General features: G+C 47.4%; 1 protein-coding gene across 1 annotated transcript in view; it reads right to left on the bottom strand.

The window, feature by feature from the left end:
* LOC146044982 (catalase-like) overlaps window positions 1-15303 on the bottom strand; it is a 51185-nt gene extending 35882 nt beyond the window's left edge. Inside the window, exons 1-6 of the mRNA XM_083163666.1 lie at window positions 15238-15303; window positions 7642-7810; window positions 3875-3985; window positions 3032-3162; window positions 1520-1624; window positions 443-568 (exon numbers count right to left, since the gene is read on the bottom strand). Coding sequence (XP_083019792.1) covers window positions 443-568; window positions 1520-1624; window positions 3032-3162; window positions 3875-3985; window positions 7642-7810; window positions 15238-15303 — 708 coding nt within the window. The remainder of the gene's footprint in view (window positions 1-442; window positions 569-1519; window positions 1625-3031; window positions 3163-3874; window positions 3986-7641; window positions 7811-15237) is intronic.
* Window positions 15304-22355: the final 7052 nt, after the last annotated feature.

Genomic DNA, 22355 nt, shown 5'->3' with positions numbered 1-22355 from the left:
CGTTCTCTGATTGGCTGAGAGCTCACAGACTGTGAGGAGACAGCTCACAGACTGAAGGGGGGAGGAGAGAGGCAGAACACAGCTAGACACAGCTGCAGCAGCTGCAGCTGCACAGCTGCGACCCATTCTCAATTAAGGCATTAGGGTATATATATGGACTCTGGCAGATACCCTTTATTCTGCTCCTGAAGAAGATGGGAGACCTTTCCCAGGGAAACACGTAGAGCTTCTAAATACACCCATAAGACCACTATACTCCTGAGGATTACAAACCTTTCACTGGATGTCTTTCTGTCTATATGTTTGTTTAAATGTCTGTTATTTTATAAAAAATATTTTAAACTGAAAGAAACCGTCACATTTGAATCAATTGAGAAACAAAACCGACGCTGGTATCTTCCTCCGTTTATATGTCCTATAATACCTGGCAACGGATACCCACCTTATAGTGGAACTTGGCATACACGGCCTCTCCCTGTGCATTCACCAGTTTGAAAGTATGGTTACCAAATCCGTGCATGTGTCGGAATCCGTCGGGAATGCCTCGGTCAGTGAATAAAAGGGTGACCTAGTGGTGAGCAGGAGGACAAGGTTACTTACTGTACATGGGACAATGCTTCTTACTGCGATATCAGGGACAGACAATGGTCATAACAGAACCGTCCTGCGTCGCCTATTAGTAATATAGATGGAGGTGTATCAAACCTTCTACTGAGGACCCAGCAGCCGGCCAATTCCTAACTATACCTTCTCTACTGGATAAATAGCAGCTGATATGGAAAATATATCCACTCATCCTCCTTAGAAGGTTTGATACATCTCCTACTTCACTCAATTAACCCAACCACCAAGGCCTAACCATACCTAGTGCCAAATGCCCAGACCTCCCAATTCCCTGACTTGCCATGCACTTTTAGCCGGCTTCTATGGATTGCAGTCATTAGAGAACACAGAGGCTGGAGGTGTGCGCTGTCCTACTGCCAGATCCATTGGTCTGGGCCCCAGAGCTGGCTGGCTCCTCCTCTCTCTGGGTACAGGCTAGCGGGAGTCCCCCTCCTGGAAGCAAGTAGTTGCCACCGCTGCTAGCAATGACACTGGCACCTACTGGACTTTAGTGCTGCCTTATTGGCGCTGTTCACCAAATGGCCACCGTCACCGTGTGTACGTGTCATGTACTTTATTGGGATCATTCGATTTGTATGTCACATCTGACGGTGTCTCGCAAGGATGCGAAATTCGCAGACTTGCGAGTTAACCAGAATAAGGAGCTATGTGCAGGTGCAGCTAACCCACGCACACACTCACAATGAATGGCGCTTTGCTGGACCCCACTGCGGAGTAACGCCAACTCCCCCTTACTGTCACCATAGAAATCCACGGCGCTAAGCATCAGCTATTCGGCAGCAGTAATCTACATCTCTCCTGTTAGTCTTTTAATAGACTGAGTGATATTCTGTGATAGGACCAGACAAACTCCCTTCCTATATATATGGCAGTGCCAACAGGCAGCTCGAGATACCTCATGTAGACTTTCAGGTCTCAGGCTAAAAAAATCCCACAGCATGTTTGGGTCCTTCAGATGTGTCTGGGGATTCCTCTTTTGGGCATGAGAAAAGGAGGGAAACTGCAAGAGAACACAATAACATGGTCTGAGAGCTTCCCATACAAGCCGGGCTCACACTTTATACATGTCGGGTCAATCAGACATATTACAGCACACAGTTATGTTTAGGAAGCCATTACCTTGTACATACATACCAATGTGGAGACTACAACTGTGCTGCCATTCCCCCACGCCCCTTGGAGAGTAGGTCAACCTCCTGCAACCCCCAGAAGAGTAGGCTGACCTCCCCCACGCCCCTGGAAGAGTAGGCCAACCTCCCGCACCGCCCAGAAGAGTAGGCTGACCTCCCCCACGCCCCTGGAAGAGTAGGCCAACCTCCCGCACCCCCGGAAGAGTAGGCCGGCATCCCCAGAAGAGTAGGCCGACCTCCCGCACCCCCCAGAAGAGTAGGTCGACCTCCTGCACCCCCGGAATAGTAGGCCAACTTCTCGCATTCCCAAAAGAGTAGGCTGACCTCCTGCACCGCCCAGAAGAGTAGGCCAACCTCCCGCACCCCCAGAAGAGTAGATTGACCTCCCGCACCCGCAGAAGAGTAGGCCGACCTCCCGCACTGCCCAGAAGACTAGGCAGACCTCCCACACCGTCCAGAAGAGTAGGCGGACCTCCCGCACCCCCCAAAAAAGTAGGTCGACCTTCCGCAAAACCCAGAAGAGTAGGCCGACCTCCCGCACCCCCCAGAAGAGTAGGTTGACCTGCCACACCGCCCAGAAGAGTAGGCCTACCTCCTGCACCACCCAGAAGAGTAGGCCAACCTCCCGCATCGCCCAGAAGAGTAGGCCAACCTCCCGCACCCCCCAGAAGAGTAGACCAACCTCCCGCATCCCCAGAAGACTAGGCTGACCTCCTGCATCCCCAGAAGAGTAGGCCGACCTCCTGCACCCCCAAGAAGAGAAGGCCGACCTCCCACACCCCTGGAAGAGTGACGGACCCAATAAACATTTGTTTTCTAACCAGGACTGATCTAAGAGCCCTCTGGATGGTTATGCCCGGTGGGAGAACCCAAACAGTTTTGTTTTTAATTTTTTTTTTCACTTTTACACACAGAAGGATCGCATGGTTCTGACTGATCGGACTAATCCCTGCGCTGCTCCTGTAAACACGAATGGCAAAAGGTGGTCTATTTGCCATTCGTATTTTGAGCTAAATTAATTATCTGACTCATACAAGTGATTGTAAATTTGCAGAGTTCTATCGATGGTCTGTTGATTCGTACATGTGTTTGTGGCCATGATTTTCCATTCCGAAAAAAATGCAAAAATCAGCCAAACTTTGACTTTCGGAAATCTGCCGAAGTGCGGGTCCCGAGAATGGGATCCAATGGGTACATTCGTACCCATTCGATCTTAGTAAATTTCCCTAGTTGTGCCTGGCAATGCTCTCTCTGTATAACATCATCTGAGTACTCACTAGGCTGGGATCTCGGAAGAAAAATACTGGGGTGTTGTTCCCAACAAGGTCCCAGTTCCCTTGTTCTGTGTAGAACTTCACTGCAAATCCACGAGGGTCTCGTGCCAGATCCGAACTTCCAGATTCTCCACCTGCAAAGAACACAATAAGGGATGGTCCTATAGGTGTATATTGGTAAGCCAATACGGTGGCATCTGGGGGGCATGTGTGCCCTAGGCAATCACTCCAAGAGGGCGCTTAGTGTCCCTGTGATCATTGGGAGCTTTTGTGGAATGTAGAACGTAGGCTACAATGGCTATCACCATCTGGACATGACATTACCTGCCAGGGCCGATTCCAGAGCATGGGAAAATCGGCAACAAAGCAGCCCACAAAGAATCCTATGGGCACTGATTCTGCAAATGAAAATAGGATAACAGGCGACATCTCCGATCCTACCCCTCCCAACACCCACTGCGCCCTTCTGGCATGTGCAGATGGAATCCTGGGTCATAAACCTGAAACTCCATCACCAGGGGCAGTTGTGATTGGGAGAGCCGCTGTGCTGGCTTGAATCAGGCCCTTATTTCTGATCTTCCTACAGGACATTGTGTAACCACAGACATAAGGATCCCGACCTCTCACTGCACTCCCTGGACCACTGCACTCCCTGGATCACTGCACGGCCTGGATCACTGCACCCCAGTGTTGCAGAATGTCTTTCATGCCATATTATTACGTTACACAGATTACGCAGAATTGCAGCGCTGGTACCAGAGACAATGGCGGCAGCTCTTCCCTGGCCTGTGAGGACATATACATATATCTGCGTCCTGGGGCCAGTGACAGAACATTCCCACTTACTGGTGGTGGAGAAGCGGACAGCTACAGGCGTCTTCTTCCCGATGTGCTGGAACACTGCGGCCTTACAGTACTTAGTGATATCATGGGTGACTTCAAAATGGCCAAACGCCCCTGGAAGAGACAAAATATTGAGTCGGGGACATGTTACAGCGAGCACTCACCTGAAGGAACAGCCATGACTAGAGAGTTATCAGTAATAAAGGGGTTGTCTTGTTTCAGTACTACCAAATCATTATCTGTGTGGAGTTTGTATGTTGTTAAATGTACTGGTAGAGTAATCGGCTTCTGTCAAAAATCAGACTGAGCCTAGTGTATAGGTGTGTTCCTGTGTCCATGTGGTGGGGATACCGGGGGGGGGGGGGAGGATTCATGTGTGGGCAAAGGGTACGAAACACTGTCATCGGCAGCCACTCTCACCCCCCGGCCAATAAGCACTCTGATTGCCATGATACTTCTGTGCGAGATCCCGCTGGTGTACAGTGTGGCCTGGTGAGATTACCCCCATAATCAGTAAGCTCCACAGGTGCAGGGACATGCGCTGTATACAAGGGCGTAACTACCATAGGTGCAAGGGGTGCAGCTGCTATGGGGCCCAGAGCTGAAGGGGGCCCATCTTTACTGTCTAAGTAATACCCCTTTTACACCGCCGAAAAATCCGGGTCAGCGGCAGGTCAGACCCGGATCATCGGCGGTGTAAATTAGGGAAAATCCGTATCCATTTACAGGGGTCCTCTACCCAGGTCCTGACCTGGGTAGAACCCGGATAGTACCCGTGTAAATGCCGGTGTTCCAGCTGCTGCGGGAGGAGGGGGGTCCCTGCGGCTGCTGAGGGGTACCTGTCAGCCTGAGGTCGGAGGGGATGATGTGCGCCGCTGTTGTACCTCCCCCCGGCAGCCGGTCCCTGCGGCGAATGGACAGTCAGTGGCTGGGTCCCTCCAGCACATGGGAACTACTAGTTCCCATGTGACTGTCCATTCGCCGCAGGAACTTTGCGGCTGCGGGGGGAGGTACAACAGCGGCGCACATCATCCTCCTCCGACCTCAGGCTGACAGGTACCCCCCCTCCCCTCAGCAGCCGCAGGGACCCCCCTCCTCCCAGCACCCGGGGACAGCTTCCCCCATCTACCCCCTCAGAATTTTAATTCAAGCAGTAATAATAAATATATATATATCTTATACCACCCTTGGCAACGAGCAAGCATTTTTAACAACATCCACGAGGAAAGGCAGGGCTGACCCAGGTTTAGTGTAAATGGTGCAGACCCAGGTCCGACCCAGGTCAAAGTGCTGTGTAAATGGGGTATAAAGCAGGGTCAGACCCTGGAAACTTTATCGTTCAAAGACCAGGGTCCGACCAGGGTTTTTGGTGTAAAAGGGATATTATGGGGGAAATTTACCAAAATGGATTCGTAAAAAAATTGGTGTATTCGTAGGCAGAAATACACCTATTTTTTACACATTTGTATTTTCGGGATTTACAATCCCGAAAATACAACAATTCATATTCCTAATGATGAGACATTCATATTTGTATTTACAAATACGAATGTCTACACCATCGATAGAATACGACAGAAATCACCATTCAAAAGAATGGTGGTTCCTGATTTACTAAGCAGCCGTACTGATAATACGGCTGCTAATTAGTGTAAAACAGGCACCAAAATACGACAGGAAAATACACCCTGATGTTCCTGTCGTATTTACTTTAAGCCTGCACGGATCAGTCAGATCCGTGCAGGCTTTAGTGTAAAAAAATTGAAAAATTAAATAAATAATAAAAAAAAACGGCGTGGGGTCCCCCCCACAGCTGTAACCAGCACCAGGCTGAAAGAGCCGGGGCCGGTAATTGAAAATCAGGGAACCCGACAAATAGGGGTTCCCCAATTTTTAACAACCAGCCCCAGGCTCCAGGTCCGGGGCTGGTTCCCAAAATACAGGGGACAAAATGACTAGGGGTCCCCCGTATTTTAAGAACCAGCCCCAGGCCAAACCAGCCAGCAGGGTAATGTCACAGCCGGGGGACACTTATGATATAAGGTCCCGCGGCCAAAACATTAACCCCCTGACCGGTCAGCCTGGCCAGGGGCCCTGGGGGAGTGGGGACCCCCTCAATGAAGGGGTCCCCCCCCTCCAGGACTTACCTGACCAGGCTGAAGCCTGGTGCTGCCCCCGGTGACCCTGGGCGGTGGTCACCGGGCTGATTAAAGTGTAAAAAAAAGAATAAACTATTGTCTAATACTGGGGAACTATGAGTCCCAGCAAGCCTCCCCCGCAAGCTGGGACTTGGAGAACCACAAGTCCCAGCCTGCGGGGCATTAAAGGGCCCGCTGGCACTTGTAGTTCCACAGTATTAAAAATAGTAAAATAAAACACACTGACACACACTTAAAATAAAACTTTAATACATCCAAAGCCCATATATACTAATACTTACCTATCTTCATCCCGTAGGTAGCCCTGGTCCTGATGTCCTGGTCTTCTGGTCCTGTGTCGTCTTCTGGCTCCATGTCGACCGTCACTGTCGCCGTTGCCGTCCGGGTCCGACGAAATCCATGGAGGAACCTGTGGAAGGAAACTATACTCACCTGTCCCAGGGCGACGTAGTCCAGGGGGTCTTGGCAAAAAAAAAAAAGAGAAGCCGAACCAGACGAACAGCTGAGCCGCACGGTACTCTGTGTACATCGTGCGGCTCCGCCCCCGAATGCCGCTATTGGCCGCCTTGCGGCCTAGCGGCTCCTGATTGGCCCTGGAGCCTTAGGCTGGTTGTTAAAAATCGGGGGAACCCCTATTTGTCGGGTTCCTTGATTTTTAATTACCGGCCCGGCTCTTTCAGTCTGGTGCTGGTTATGGCTGTGGGGGGACCCCACGCCGTTTTTTTTTTAATTTATTTAATTTTCTATTTTTTTTACACCTTGCAGCCTGCACGGATCTGACTGATCCGTGCAGACTGCCTCTACAAATTCATATTAGCGGCCGTATATATGGCCAGCTAATACGAATGGTTACACCATCGGAGGGTTACAAAGCAGTCGTATCTGACTGTTTTGTACATTCCCCTCCGGAACACGACTTTGCATACGACTGAAACAGTCGTATGCAGTCGTAGGGGAAATACTAATACGAAAAACTAGGTTTTTCATATTGGTAAATTTCCCCCTATATGTTTTACATACATTTATCACAGTTGTTAAATAGGGGGCTCAAGAATATGTAGGTACGCCTCGGGCTGTATACATAAGTGGTAAAAAGCCTCTCATCCTCACTAGTCACCGAGTTGGCCTATCACAATGAAGGGTATCTCTGAGGAAGTCATTATTATAGTACTGCATGCAGGTGGCGGTTGTGGAGTTTCTATGATGCCACCTCCACACTTGAGGGACTGGAAAGTGGGTATTGGTGGCAGTGTAGGGTCGGGGCTGGAAAGTGGATATTGGTGGAAGTGCAGGGTCGGGGGTGAGGGTCTGGAAAGTGGATATTGGTGGCAGTGTAGGGTCGGGGCGAGGGGCTGGAAAGTGGATATTGGTGGGAGTGCAGGGTCGGGGTGAGGGTCTGGAAAGTGGATGTTGGTGGCAGTAAAGGGTCGGGGGGTGAGGGACTGGAAAGTGGGTATTGGTGGCATTGTAAGATCGGAGGGAGGGGCTGGAAAGTGGGTATTGGTGGCAGCGTAGGGTCGGGGTGAGGGGTTGGAAAGTGGGTATTGGTGGCAGTGTAGGATCGGGGGGGGGGAGGGGCTGTAAAGTGGGTAATATGTCCAGGATTCTCACCGGCTCCGTGGGCATGCACCACCCTCTCCGGGATCCTCTCTCTGACAAAATGCGCCATCTCCTCTACAAAGACGGCATCTTGCATGAGAATTGGTCCTCGGGGGCCAACAGTCAGCGACCGCCCCGGCTCAGCAATGGGTATCCCAGACGACGTTGTCAGCATGCCAGGCTATGGAGACAGAATGTTGCAGTGTAATCATGGCCACACAGAGATAGGATGTATGGAACCATTCCTGGTGATGCCAGGTGTAATGATCTGCAGCGATGCATGAATGGACTAAGGGGGGGGGGGGGATGTAATAATCGAATCTGCATCTGCACTGGAGAATATCCACAGGTCTGGACAATGTCTTAAAGTGGCAATCATTTAAAAATCAAAATCAGATTGGACTTGCCTTAAATTGCCACTTTAAGTCATGGCTTGCCGGGATCTCACTGATGCCTGCAGGTCAACCCTGCACTTACCCCTAAATCGCCATTAAATACTGGAATATTGCTACAAAGAGGGGACATTACACATTCTGAGATAATGGCTCATTTATCACTAGTGGCCTAGAGATAACCATCAGCCATCACTGGTTTGCCGCCAGTGGTTAATGGCTTTCCCACTGTGGTGTAGATCCAATGTATTTCCCACCATCGATGGGAAACTCTCAGCAATGGCTTTAGGAGAGTTATGAGCTTGGCCCCACCCCCAACGCAAGCTAATTCCCTCTATTGTATCTGAATGGGTCGCTGTGCCCCGCAGCCGGAATGGTAGTCATTGGTGCAAACCATTGATTGATGTCTCTTTGTCCATGGTTTCATTGCACACTTTGAGGGAATCATCGATAGTCATCCCTGTAGCGGGCTGAAGTCTCTGCAGCATATCTTCCAGTATGATGTCTGACTGCAGGGACAGTCATCATCTCCAGATGACATTGGTTCCCGGAGCCCCACTCCCCCCTATTGGAAGAGGGCACAGAGCAGAGCTCCATTTCAGGACACCCCCATGCGGAGCAGCACAGACCTGCTCTAGTGCTCTGCGATCCAGCCTTGCAGCTCAATACCGAAATACAGGGGCCCAGCAGGTCGTGATGATGGACTGGCCCCATAGATTTTGACTCTGGTACATATTATATATACACCAAGGATCCTCTGTACGAAGTGATGATGGTTATTCTGCTACATTATTACTACATACATTACCCACTTAGCACATTTCTATCTTATGACACAATTATATTTCATGAACGCCTCAAATCCTGGCATTTTATGAGATCAGCAGAGTTATTATACAGACAGAGCCATCCTTATCTAGCCCTTTAATAGGATTAAGTGAGTAATAGGATTGCTCTGCTAATCCCCTAATGTGTTGTTCTATGTATTGTATTGCAGCTGAGAACAAAAGGCCTTGGATAGCCATGGCTCAAGTCACCATGGCTACCCAGAGATGGCTAGATGAGGATGACTCCATCTGTACACATGCTACAGTAAATTACATTGTAGAACTGTGAGTTCCTGATATGCGGGAACAGGGGACACGATGATGGGCGTATGGGGCAGGAGCTATGTGGGGTATTAGGGTGATGGATTTAGGGTGCTGGAGCTATGTGGGGTATTAGGGTGATGGTCGTAGGGTGCAGGAGCTATGTGGGGTATTAGGGTGATGGGTGTAGGGTGCAGGAGCTATGTGGGGTATTAGGGTGATGGGCGTAGGGTGCAGGAGCTATGTGGGGTAATAGGGTGATGGGCGTAGGGTGCAGGAGCTATGTGGGGGTATTAGAATGATGGGCGTAGGGTGCAGGAGCTATGTGGGGTATTAGAATGATGGGCGTAGGGTGCAGGAGCTATGTGGGCATTAGGGTGATGGGTGTAGGGTGCAGGAGCTATGTGGGGTATTAGGGTGATGGGCGTAGGGTGCAGGAGCTATGTGGGGTATTAGAATGATGGGCGTAGGGTGCAGGAGCTATGTGGGCATTAGGGTGATGGGTGTAGGGTGCAGGAGCTATGTGGGGTATTAGGGTGATGGGCGTAGGGTGCACGAGCTATGTGGGGTATTAGGGTGATGGGCGTAGGGTGCAGGAGCTATGTGGGGTATTAGGGAGTAGGGTGTAGAGTACATGAGCTATGTGGGGTATTAGGGTGATGGGTTTAGGGCACAGGAGCTAAGTGGGGTATTAGCAGAAGTTAAAGTGAGGAGGAACGGGGTGGAACTGAGTTCCACCACCTCTAATGGTGAGGTGGAACATTTTAACCTCCACATTGGCCCTGCGCAGTAATTCTCACAGAAAAGCATTCTAGTTTGCAGGGGATGCCAAAAACCCTACCACTGGCCCTGTCTCTGCCTAATGGGGGGAGGGGGGGGGGGTGGTAATTAGGTGGCATAGAGAAACGAGTTCCCCCACCTCTGCATGAACACTTTAAGCCCTGGGTGTAGGGTGCAGCAGCTATGTGGGTTATTAGGGTGTAGGGTGCAGGAGCTATGTGGGTTATTAGGGTGTAGGGCGCAGGAGCTATGTGGGGTATTAGAGTGTAGAGTACAGGAACTATGTGGGTATAAGGGTGATGGGCGTAGGGCGCAGGAGCTATGTGGGGTATTAGGATGCTAGGCGTAGGGCGCAGGAGCTATGTGTGGTAGTAGGGTGTAGGGCACAGGAACTACGAGGGGTATTAGGGTGATGGGCGTAGGGTGAAGGAGCTATGTGGGGTATGAAGGTGATAGACGTAGGGGACAGGAGCTATGTGGGTTATTAGGGTGTAGGGCGCAGGAGCTATGTGGGGTATTAGAGTGTAGGGTGTAGAGTACAGGAACTATGTGGGGTATAAGGGTGATGGGCGTAGGGCGCAGGAGCTATGTGGGGTATTAGGATGCTGGGCGTAGGGCGCAGGAACTATGTGTGGTAGTAGGGTGTAGGGCACAGGAACTACGTGGGGTATTAGGGTGATGGGCGTAGGGTGAAGGAGCTATGTGGGGTATGAGGGTGATAGACGTATGGCGCAGGAGCTATGTGGGGTATTAGGGTGATGTGTGTAGGGCACAGGAGCTATGTGGGGTATTAGGGTGATGTGTGTAGGGCACAGGAGCTATGTGTGGTAGTAGGGTGTAGGGTACAGGAGCTATGTGGGGTATGATGGTGATAGACATAGGGCGCAGGAGCTATATGGGGTATTAGGGTGATGGGTGTAGGGCACAGGAGCTATGTGGGGTATTAGGGTGATGTGTGTAGGGCACAGGAGCTATGTGTGGTAGTAGGGTGTAGGGTACAAGAGCTATGTGGGGTATGATGGTGATAGACGTAGGGCGCAGGAGCTATGTGGGGTATTAGGGTGATGGGTGTAGGGCACAGGAGCTATGTGTGGTGTTAGGGTGATGGGTTTAGGGCACAGGAGCTAAGTGGGGTAGTTGTGTATTGCAGGCTGCAGATGATTGGTGAGCAGAGATCAAGTGACTGGTAGAGTGCAGTATAGTTTATATTCTGTTAATGTGCAGTCCGCTTATGGTAATTAGATGGTCACGTTCATGAGTAGAACACTAGTAAAAGTAGTAGAAATACTGTTCTGCACAATCTATTTCTACTTTCGATTCCGATGCCACCAGGTCGCTCATCGAGTTTGAATCGCGATCGGGTACAGCTGAACACAGTGCTATTTTTCCAGAGAATTGCCTTAGGGGCTGGAGACTAAAGGGGTGTAACTTGCCACCCTGCAGCCACCACGTAAGAGGATTGCCAACCTCTAAAAACCACAAAGTACACAAAAGTATTTTTATTTTTGTGTACGTTATTATTTTTGTGTACAGTGCTATTTTTGACTATATAGTACACACAGCAAAGGCTCACATGCACCCCCCAAAAAAGGATGTGGCCTGTGTAAAAGGGGGTGTTGCTTTGTGGGGATGACACACTTACGAATCACTGTGAGGTGCTGGCCATGCCCCCACCCCGTCTACCATGAATAGACAAGGTGCGCATGCTTAGCAGAGTGTCAAGTATCAGCTCCGCCCACCACGGGAGGGGTAATGGTGCCCATACACAGATGCGATCAGATAGTGACGTCCCATTGCAACTTGTAGTGGGTTTTTCCAGTTGGAAAAGGACTGGTGGCCACCAGTGCTTCCGCCCCCGCTTTCTGGACCCGTCACCAGCCCTCTGGCCACCATGAGATAGCTCATAAAATTCGATAAATATTATGTGCAGTACATAATATTTTTTGACGCAACATGTGACCAGTGGGCCTGTGCATCGCTTCGGGGGACCCATTCAACGTGTATACAAGCCTTTGATTTATCGCACAGATGTGGTCTATATGGATTGTATGTAATATCGCCTTACTGTATTACCCCTAGTCTACCTGTGCGACCAAGGGCGTAACTACAGTAGGTGCAAGGGCTGCAGCTGCTATGGGGCCCAGAGCTGAAGGGGGCCCATATTTACTGTCAGCTGGTAATAGGGGGGCATTTATAAAAATTTGCTATGGGGCCTATGAATATCTAGTTACGCCCCTGCGTGCGGTCATTTCTGTACTGGGGCTATTGCGCATAACCCTAATGCCTTCATGGCTAACTTCGACACTCCAGCTGTTGTTGAACTACACATCCCAGCAGGCTCTACATCAAATTTAGCATGGCCAAATAGCAAAACTGAAGCAGAGCATGCTGGGATGTGTAGTTCAACAACAGCTGGAGTGTCAAGGTTAGCCATCAAGGCCCTAATGAAATGATTGGTTGGGAATATTACGGCGACAGTCAGACTCAGTTCAGTGACAGCCTCATATCACGATGCACCTTATCCTGCTGTAGGGCTCATTCAGAGTCAGACGAGGACGTACGTGCCCTCTTCAAATCATGCGTGTCCTGTCACAGCATCCCTGGGATGCCCTAGGTGCTGGCTATAGTGCGCGTCTGTGCCCCCCAGTGCGAATTCCCCCCCATACACGCATGATGCAGAATAACACATGTACAGCACAGGGCAGTCTGGGGACAGGCGTGTGAACACATATAGGAAACAGAGGCGGGGTCAGATCTGTCTGAAGAATGCTAAGTGATGGAAATTACTGTCTGGGCTGGGACGGGTGACTACGCCCTGTACATTTCTGAGAATTCCTCAGACACTGGTGCCAGGTTCTTCCTCACGCTGGTCCAGCACAATACGGTCTAATATGGCCACACATGTTTGTGTCTCTTTTGGTACAATAAGGACCTATTAATACCACATAGGCCCCCATGGCTTATAATGACCCATTGCTTTGAGATCATACACAGTACCAAGCTGGCCCCATCGCAGGAAATCCCGGTGCGTTCCAGCATTATGTTATGTAGCAGCCATGGACCAGAGTGTGACAGCTGTACATATGTGCAACTGCATGCTGGGATACCTAATGCTCAGAGTACCAATGTCTGCTGCTGCTGTAGATCACTGCGCCCTGATGCAATCTCACCCTATTAGGTTAAAGGAGAATAAGTGCAAGTTCTACAGTCTGCTCTGGTTGTTCCCCATATCAGATCCTAATGGCATATACTCATATCAGATCCCCATCTCAGATCCTAATGGCATATACTCATATCAGATCCTAATGGCATATTCTCATATCAGATCCCCATATCAGATCCTAATGGCATATACTCATATCAGATCCCCATATCAGATCCTAATGGCATATACTCATATCAGATCCCCATATCAGATCCTAATGGCATATACTCATATCAGATCCTCATATCAGATCCTAATGGCATATACTCATATCAAATCCCCATCTCAGATCCTAATGGCATATACTCATATCATCATATTCTTATATCAGATGCCCATATCATCATATTCTTATATCAGAACAACATATCATCATATTCTTATATCAGATCCCCATATCATCATATTCTTATATCAGATCCACATATCATCATATTCTTATATCAGATCCCCATATCATTATATTCTTATATCAGATCCCCATATCATCATATTCTTATATCAGATCCCCATATCATCATATTCTTATATCAGATCCACATATCATCATATTCTTATATCAGATCCACATATCATCATATTCTTATATCAGATCCCCATATCATCATATTCTTATATCAGATCCCCATATCATCATATTCTTATATCAGATCCCCATATCATCATATTCTTATATCAGATCCCCATATCATCATATTCTTATATCAGATCCCCATATCATATTCTTATATCAGATCCCCATATCATCATATTCTTATATCAGATCCACATATCATCATATTCTTATATCAGATCCACATATCATCATATTCTTATATCAGATCCCCATATCATCATATTCTTATATCAGATCCCCATATCATCATATTCTTATATCAGATCCCCATATCATCATATTCTTATATCAGATCCCCATATCATCATATTCTTATATCAGATCCCCATATCATCATATTCTTATATCAGATCCCCATATCATCATATTCTTATATCAGATCCCCATATCATTATATTCTTATATCAGATCCCCATATCATCATATTCTTATATCAGATCCACATATCATCATATTCTTATATCAGATCCACATATCATATTCTTTTATCAGATCCCCATATCATCATATTCTTATATCAGATTTTCATATCATCATATTCTTATATCAGATTTTCATATCATCATATTCTTATATCAGATCCCCATATCATTATATTCTTATATCAGATCCCCATATCATTATATTCTTATATCAGATCCCCATATCATCATATTCTTATATCAGATCCACATATCATCATATTCTTATATCAGATCCACATATCATATTCTTATATCAGATCCCCATATCATCATATTCTTATATCAGATTTTCATATCATCATATTCTTATATCAGATCCCCATATCATCATATTCTTATATCAGATCCCCATATCATCATATTCTTATATCAGATTTTCATATCAGATCATTCTTATTTAGTTATTACATTAAATTAAACAAGCAAAATAAATTACACAGAGATACCGGACAGATCAATCTATGGTACTGAAGAAAATGTCTGTGTGTGTGTGTGTGTGTGTGTGTTCCTGTGCAAAGATATATCTATGCAATTAGCTGAATATTCATTAAATAGAATACATTTATTATATGTATTAGGATGATATGAAATAAGCAGATATTCCAATATACATAGGAAATCCCAGACAGTCCCCAGATGTGGTATACTTCAGAGGCAGTTTTTAGGCCGACAGCAAAAGGTTGACATTGACACATAATAGGGTCAGCGTGAGGTCGACACATGTTTTGTGACAATGTCGCTTCACTCGACGTTCTCTGGGCTAGGTGCGTCGCTCCGCTACCACAGCGCTCAGCACACATTGCCGTTCCCAATCACAGTCCACGGGGATGAGAACGTGTAAAAAATAACATAGATCCCAAAACTAACGTCGACCTTTTCATGTGTTGACCATGTGCATGTTAACCTTTTGTCAATGTCAATCTTGTGCCTGTCGACTTATTGACTGGGTCAACCATCGGGATACCCAGAGACTCCCCTGCTGCACTCCAGAGATCTGAGCGATGATTAGAAAATGATAGTTTATAACGTTCTATTCTGGATAAAAGCAGTGAGCTGTAATTACCTCTGCCCCCCGGGGTTCCTGCCCAGGCTTCTGCCCATGAGGGCTGTATATGCATCTCCCAGACATGGTGCCAAGTGTGTGTTCTGTCACCTATGTCTGACATTTATACAGCAGCAATGACTCCACCCACAGCACAGGTGTGTACATCAGGCAGGTAATTATACAGCATCACACAGTATAACATACATACTGATGTGAGAACCACAATAATGTACCTGTGCAGGAGTACACATCAGTGCCGGTCTCAGGCAGGTACTGATACAGCACCACACAGTATAACATACATACTGATGTGAGAACCACAATAATGTACCTGTGCAGGTGTACACATCAGTGCCGGTCTCAGGCAGGTACTGATACAGCACCACACAGTATAACATACATACTGATGTGAGAACCACAATAATGTACCTGTGCAGGAGTACACATCAGTGCTGGTCTCAGGCACCACACAGTATAACACACACACTGATGTGAGAACCACAATAATGTACCTGTGCAGGTGTACACATCAGTGCCGGTCTCAGGCAGGTACTGATACAGCACCACACAGTATAACACACATACTGATGTGAGAACCACAATAATGTACATGTGCCGGTGTACACATCAGTGCCGGTCTCAGGCACCACACAGTATAACACACACACTGATGTGAGAACCACAATAATGTACCTGTGCAGGTGTACACATCAGTGCTGGTCTCAGGCAGGTAATGATACAGCACCACACAGTATAACATACATACTGATGTGAGAACCACAATTATGTACCTGTACAGGTGTACACATCAGTGCTGGTCTCAGGCACCACACAGTATAACACACACACTGATGTGAGAACCACAATAATGTACCTGTACAGGTGTACACATCAGTGCTGGTCTCAGACAGGTAATTATACAGCACCACACAGTATAACACATACGGATGTGAGAACCACAATAATGTACCTGTGCAGGTGTACACATCAGTGCTGGTCTCAGGCAGGTAATGATACAGCACCACACAGTATAACACATACGGATGTGAGAACCACAATAATGTACCTGTACAGGTGTACACATCAGTGCCAGTCTCAGGCAGGTAATTATACAGCACCACACAGTATAACACATACGGATGTGAGAACCACAATAATGTACCTGTACAGGTGTACACATCAGTGCCGTTCTCAGGCAGGTAATTATACAGCACCACACAGTATAACACATACGGATGTGAGAACCACAATAATGTACCTGTACAGGTGTACACATCAATGCTGGTCTCAGGCAGGTAATGATACAGCACCACACAGTATAACATACATACTGATGTGAGAACCACAATTATGTACCTGTACAGGTGTACACATCAGTGCCGGTCTCAGGCAGGTAAGTATACAGCACCACACAGTATAACACATACTGATGTGAGAACCACAATAATGTACCTGTACATCAGTGCCGGTCTCAGGCAGGTAATTACACAGCACCACATAATATATAACACATACTGATGTGAGAACCACAATAATGTACCTGTAGTACATTATATAATAGTGGCGGAACCCTCGGAGGCAATGGAGTCATCTGCCACCGGGTGCCAGCCTTAAATGGGGCACTAACTCAATTTCCTCCCGAAGATGTGCTGCACCAGGTCCGGCTCATTAGATGTGCACAGATGGGAACCCACTCATGCAATATGCACTGCAATGGGTCCCCACTCATTAAGGGGCCCATTTATCAACTAATATTTGCGGCTAACCGCAAATATTAAGTATCCCCCTAATGTATCACAGGGATCTCCGATCCCTGCTGCGATCACCCCCTGCAGCGCCATCGGCCGCATCCCCCATAGGTTTCTATGGGGGATGCGAAGCTGCCCGATGTATCAACATCGGGCAGCCCGGCTTTGCACCCCTGGGCTATTGCCATTATGATATGGCGATAGCCCCTTGTAGCCTATGGCTACATATCTCACTGCCCGAGCGGCAGTGCGGTCAGGGGTCGCGGGGGGGTCAGCGCGTAACCGCGCATGCGCAGACCCCCCCGGCTTCCGGCTCCAGGCATCGCAGGGACAGACACCACCACCGACGATGACCACAGCCTCCTCCGCACAGCTGCCGCTCACCACAGCCTCCTCTGCACCTCTGCTGACCTTAGTCTCTTCCTCCACCATCTCCTCCTCCGCTGATCAGAATCGAAGGTAATCTTACCCTGCTTCCTTTCTCTTTCCCACTTGTATGTCTCTGTCGTCACTCTCTCTGTGATCAATCTCTCTATTGTCACTCTCTCTGTCCCTGCGGTCACTCTTCCTGCCTCTGTCACTCTCCCCATCTCTCTGTCGCTTTCCGCGTCTCTCTGTCAATTTCCCCATCTCTCTGTCCCTGCTGTCATTCTGTCTCTTTCCCTGCTGTCACTCACTCTCTCTGTCCCTGCTAGCACTCAAACTATCTGTCCCTGCAGTCCCCCACTGTCCCTGCAATCCCTCACTCTCCCTGTCCCTGCGATCCCTCTCTCTCCCTGCCATCCCTCACTCTTCCTTTCTCCCTGTCCCTGCCATCACTCACTCTCCCTGTCCCTGCTATCTCTCTGTCACTCTCCCCATCTCTCTCTGTAACTCTCTGTCCCTCCTGTCACTCACTCTCTCTGTCCATGCTGTTCCTCTCCCTCTGTTGTCCCTGTCCCTCACTCTATCCATATGTACCTGCTGTCTCTCTCTCTCTGTCCCTGCTGTCCATCTCTCTGTCCCTATGTCCCTGCTGTCCTTCTCTCTCTCCCTATGTCCATGCTCTAACTCTCTATCCCTGAATTTTGGCTCATACCGTGTGGTATAATATGAATTTTGGCTAATACTGTGTGGTATAATGTGAATTGTGGCTCATTACTTGAGAATTATTCATCATTTCATGTGGCATATTGTGATTTCTGTCTCATTCTGTATGCCAAGATGTTGAATTTTGGCTCATTCTATGTGGCATAATGTTGAATGTTGTCTTATTTTTGTCAGGCTCAGGAGGCTTACCTCCACGGTGGGTGGCACTCGGTGGGATGTGTGTGGTTGGGGGGCAGGATGATGCAGTGCTGGCAGATGGGCGAGGGCCTAGTCACCATTTTGCGAGTGTCCTGGTGCAAGCGCTAGCACAGAAGGCGGGGGCTGGGTACAGCTAACTCCTGGATCTGATATGTGTCTTCTTCACAGGGGGAACCCATGTTGGAGTCCAGAATAGCCCATTTTCTCATGAATCCCCTTGTCCTAAATGGTTCAGCCCTTTCTCTTTTAAGGGATCATGTTTCCAGCCCCGGTGCCAGTGCTAGTTACAAACCTCAGTTAGGTGCTGCAGTCCTGAGCTCCCAAGTTTAACCCTCGCTGCTCCTATTCTGCCGCTGTGTTCAGTGTATCGCAGAGCCCGCTTCCCACTTACTTATCGCCATGTTGTCGTCAGCCCAGCTTGGAGGTGTACTTCGATCCCGGCAGCCTCTTCTTCTTTTTCTTCAATACCCTGCATCCTCATTTTCAAGCCACAGTGCCACAGTCTTTACAGTACTCTGCATTCCTGTTTCCAATTTAGCTACAAGTCCTCACAGAATCCCTCGTTACAACCACTGAGTGGTATCCTCCAGTTCCTGTCAAATTTTGCCACTGCTCCGGTCTCTAATTCACCAGAGACATTATCAGAACTTTCTGTGCTTTCCCTGATTAAAGTTCCCATTGGACTGTATTGATATCCTTCATTAAATTACTTAAGCATTCTCCGGTTCTCCTCAGTTCATCCAGTGTTTTTACATGAGAAATCATTACATTCGACCACCTCTCTCCCACCAACCCAGCCTGTTGTGACAATTTTGTGGGCATAATGTGAATTTTTACCCATTCCGTGTGGCATAATGTGTAAGGGGCACTAATACTAGATAGTATAAGGGATACTACTATTGTGGTGTATATGGAGTGGTACATTACACTTAAGAACACGCCCCCTTTTGTGTGGTCACACCCCCAGAATAAAAGGCTCAACTTTTCCATAACCCCACTTCAAAATTTCTACTTCGACCACTGTGTATAGATATATATATATATATACTATAAAAGTTATATTTTAATCATTGCTGAGGTACCCATACAAATGACAGCTTTTCCTCTTCCTATTTTTTGTAACTCCCTCTTTACCCTTTAACTCAACCCAAATAACAGCGATTTGTATGGGGATGCAATGCTTACCAATATCCGGAATGCACAGCAGCTAATGCTAGATACAGTACTCGCGTATACTAGGAATTTTTTGTTGTAACAGCGCAGCGGCAAGCAAAGAACACAAGGGGGGAATAAGAAGAGAGACATACAACATACAGTACATTTCAGTATATGTTAGGATTACGTTCAGCGTTGGTGGGCAGTTATCGGGAAGAAGATTTCACTGGTTCTGGTCCACTTTGCTGGGATGGCCTATACCTGGGGTAGCCAATTCCAGTCCTCGAGAGCTACCAACAGTTAATGTTTTCCAGTTCTCCTCACAGAGGCCCTTATTCTGATTGACGCGGACTTTACCGCGTACTTACGGATCGCGTCTTTACGGCGTCTGCGCATGCGTGGAGAACGCTACGCGCATGTGCCACGCCTTGACTCGGTACCAGTTCGGCCAAATCCCGTCCAAAACTGTTCACCGCTATCAGTCGGGAAATAGGGGCGTATTATGGGCGTCATGCGGAATGACACATGGGCGTAGTTTCAAAGTGGGCAAAACGGGGCGGAAACATGGGCGGACACGGGGGAGTACACTTATGTTGGGGGGCGTACATTCGGAAACCACTCCGAATGCACGCGAGCAAAAAGGGCAGAAATGTGCGGTGTCCACAAGTGTACTATTGCTTTGCGGACACCACTCGTTCATGCGGTAGGCGAACGTACGCCTAATGACTACAACCATTAACACCTGAACCCAATAGAATCTACTCCTTTACTCATTACTCACTAATAGGCCGCTTGTCAGTGCTTTAATTGAAACCATTGCTGCTTCAAGGAAACCTTAGTAATCCCCCACATATGCTGTACTTGTCCCACACTTAAAAACTGCTAACAATGGACATGACTGAATCTTAATACTATCAATACACATGTGTATTAGACATGTACTCATGAAACCACACACATTGATTCCAATTCCAAATAAGCTGTTTTTTATGAGGATAGGTAATTGAATAAGTGGGTCATGTGATGTATTGCAGAAGATACTTCATAGTGGGTTGTTTGGCGTAAATACTCCGCTTACGGGCGGTAGCACCGCTTGGCTCCCGTTCGGATGCGGTATTTCCGAGCATACTCTGTAATACTCTGTAATACCGTGCAGAATCGGAGTGTTTCTCCCGCACACGCATGGTTTGTATGTCGTCCGTAAACACGCCCTGTTCTTAAAGAGTGAGTCCGTCCGAATGCGGAGGACACGTGGGCGTTTCTACGGACGATGGCCGCATGCGGCAAAACACCGTGGCGTGCGGACCGCTCCGTAAGAATGCGGGAATATCCGCACCGATCAGAATAAGGGCCAGAGTCACAAGTGAAGTAATTATCTCCACCTGTGGATCTTTTTTTTTTTTTTTTTCAAAATTTTTTATTGAAGAACTGTTATGTATGTAATACATTGTTTTTTCAGATCATTAGCATACATTTTTACACAAGTAATAAAAGAAACCATCTAATAAATGACTTTGTTTTTACAACAATAGCAATGTGCCGTGTGTTTCCTTCTGTGGTATAGACATCTTACATTATAGTGGGTCATTTTCGCACCATTTTGTGGCAACAAGCCGTGGTATGCACATTTAAGGGTGTTTACAATAACAAGTGAGGGTTCCTTCAAAAGGGGGGTGTATTATGTTGTAGTAACATTAGATTATACCATGACGTTAGTTGGACAGCCTTCCTAAGGGTCATTTTTGTAGGCTCTGGTAAGGATTTTATATATGGCAACCAGATTGCAAAGAACTTTTTAGCCTTTGCGTCCTTATTTAATGACATCTCCAGCCAGTCCATCTGGAAAAGATGGGATACCCGGGGCACTAATAGGGGTATAGACAAAGTGTTAGATTGTATCCATTGCGATAAAATGGTTTTACGTGCCGCTGCGGCTATTTTAGATAGGAATATTCGTTGCCCCGCTGTTTGGCGGATGTTATTGGGGGTTGGATATATGTCCCATATTGCCCATTCAGGGGTGGCGGTGAAAGTGATATTATATTGCGATTTGATATATGTACATACATTGCCCCAGAAGTTCTGGACCTCCGGACAACTCCACATACAATGCAGAGTATCTGCTTCAGGCATTTTACATTTAAAGCAGCAAGAGTCTTCTGCAGTACCCATCTGTAACATTCGCTTTGGAGTGTAATATGTTCTATGCAGTAGCTTGTACTGCATTTCCATGTATGAGGCCGATATCAATGTTTTATTTAACCTTACAAAGGCAGAAAGAAGGGAAGGTAATGTTATGTTGGGCAGGTCTATGGTCCAATTTGCCATACCTGATTCTAACGTGTCTACATCTATGCGTCTTTTTATGTGCAAATATAATAAAGAGGTGGTACATGGTCTATTATGAGCATGTTTGATCATAATGTCTATACCAGCATTCTTGTCAGTTGCCGGGATTCTTTTAACCTGGCTGGATACATAGCTTCTCAGTTGGTAATATACAAAGATGGGTAAGTTCACCTCTGGATATTTTTCACAGATTTGTTGGTAAGACATTATGGGGTCATCTCTATCTCCTATAAATTGGTACAGTAATCTAAGACCTTTTGCTTCACAGCATTTGTTCAGTCTGGTGTTTTGTATTATCTGCCTATTAGTATAAGTGTTATAAAGGACTGAGTTGAATATCGTGTCATGTGTGGATAGCTTGAGTCTAGAGCGTGTTATTCTCCATGCTTTACACGTCGTGGTGAACAATAGATTCCCCGCAATTTCAGGTGGATAATCCGTTGGTCTCATGTGAAGGAGACTCGGCAGAGGTATCTGTGGGCTCATTGCTTGCTCAAGCCCTGTGTCAGCATAGTAGCTTGTGGAGTGTATCCAGTCAATTGCGTATCTGAAGTTAGCTGCCAACATATAGCTTTTTATGCACGGTAAATTAATGCC

This window comes from Crinia signifera, chromosome 11, assembly GCF_055691185.1.
Source record: "Crinia signifera chromosome 11, ASM5569118v1, whole genome shotgun sequence".
Lineage (NCBI taxonomy): Eukaryota > Metazoa > Chordata > Amphibia > Anura > Myobatrachidae > Crinia > Crinia signifera.
The sequence above is the reverse complement of the archived record's forward strand: the minus strand, read 5'-3'. Positions and strand labels throughout refer to the sequence as shown.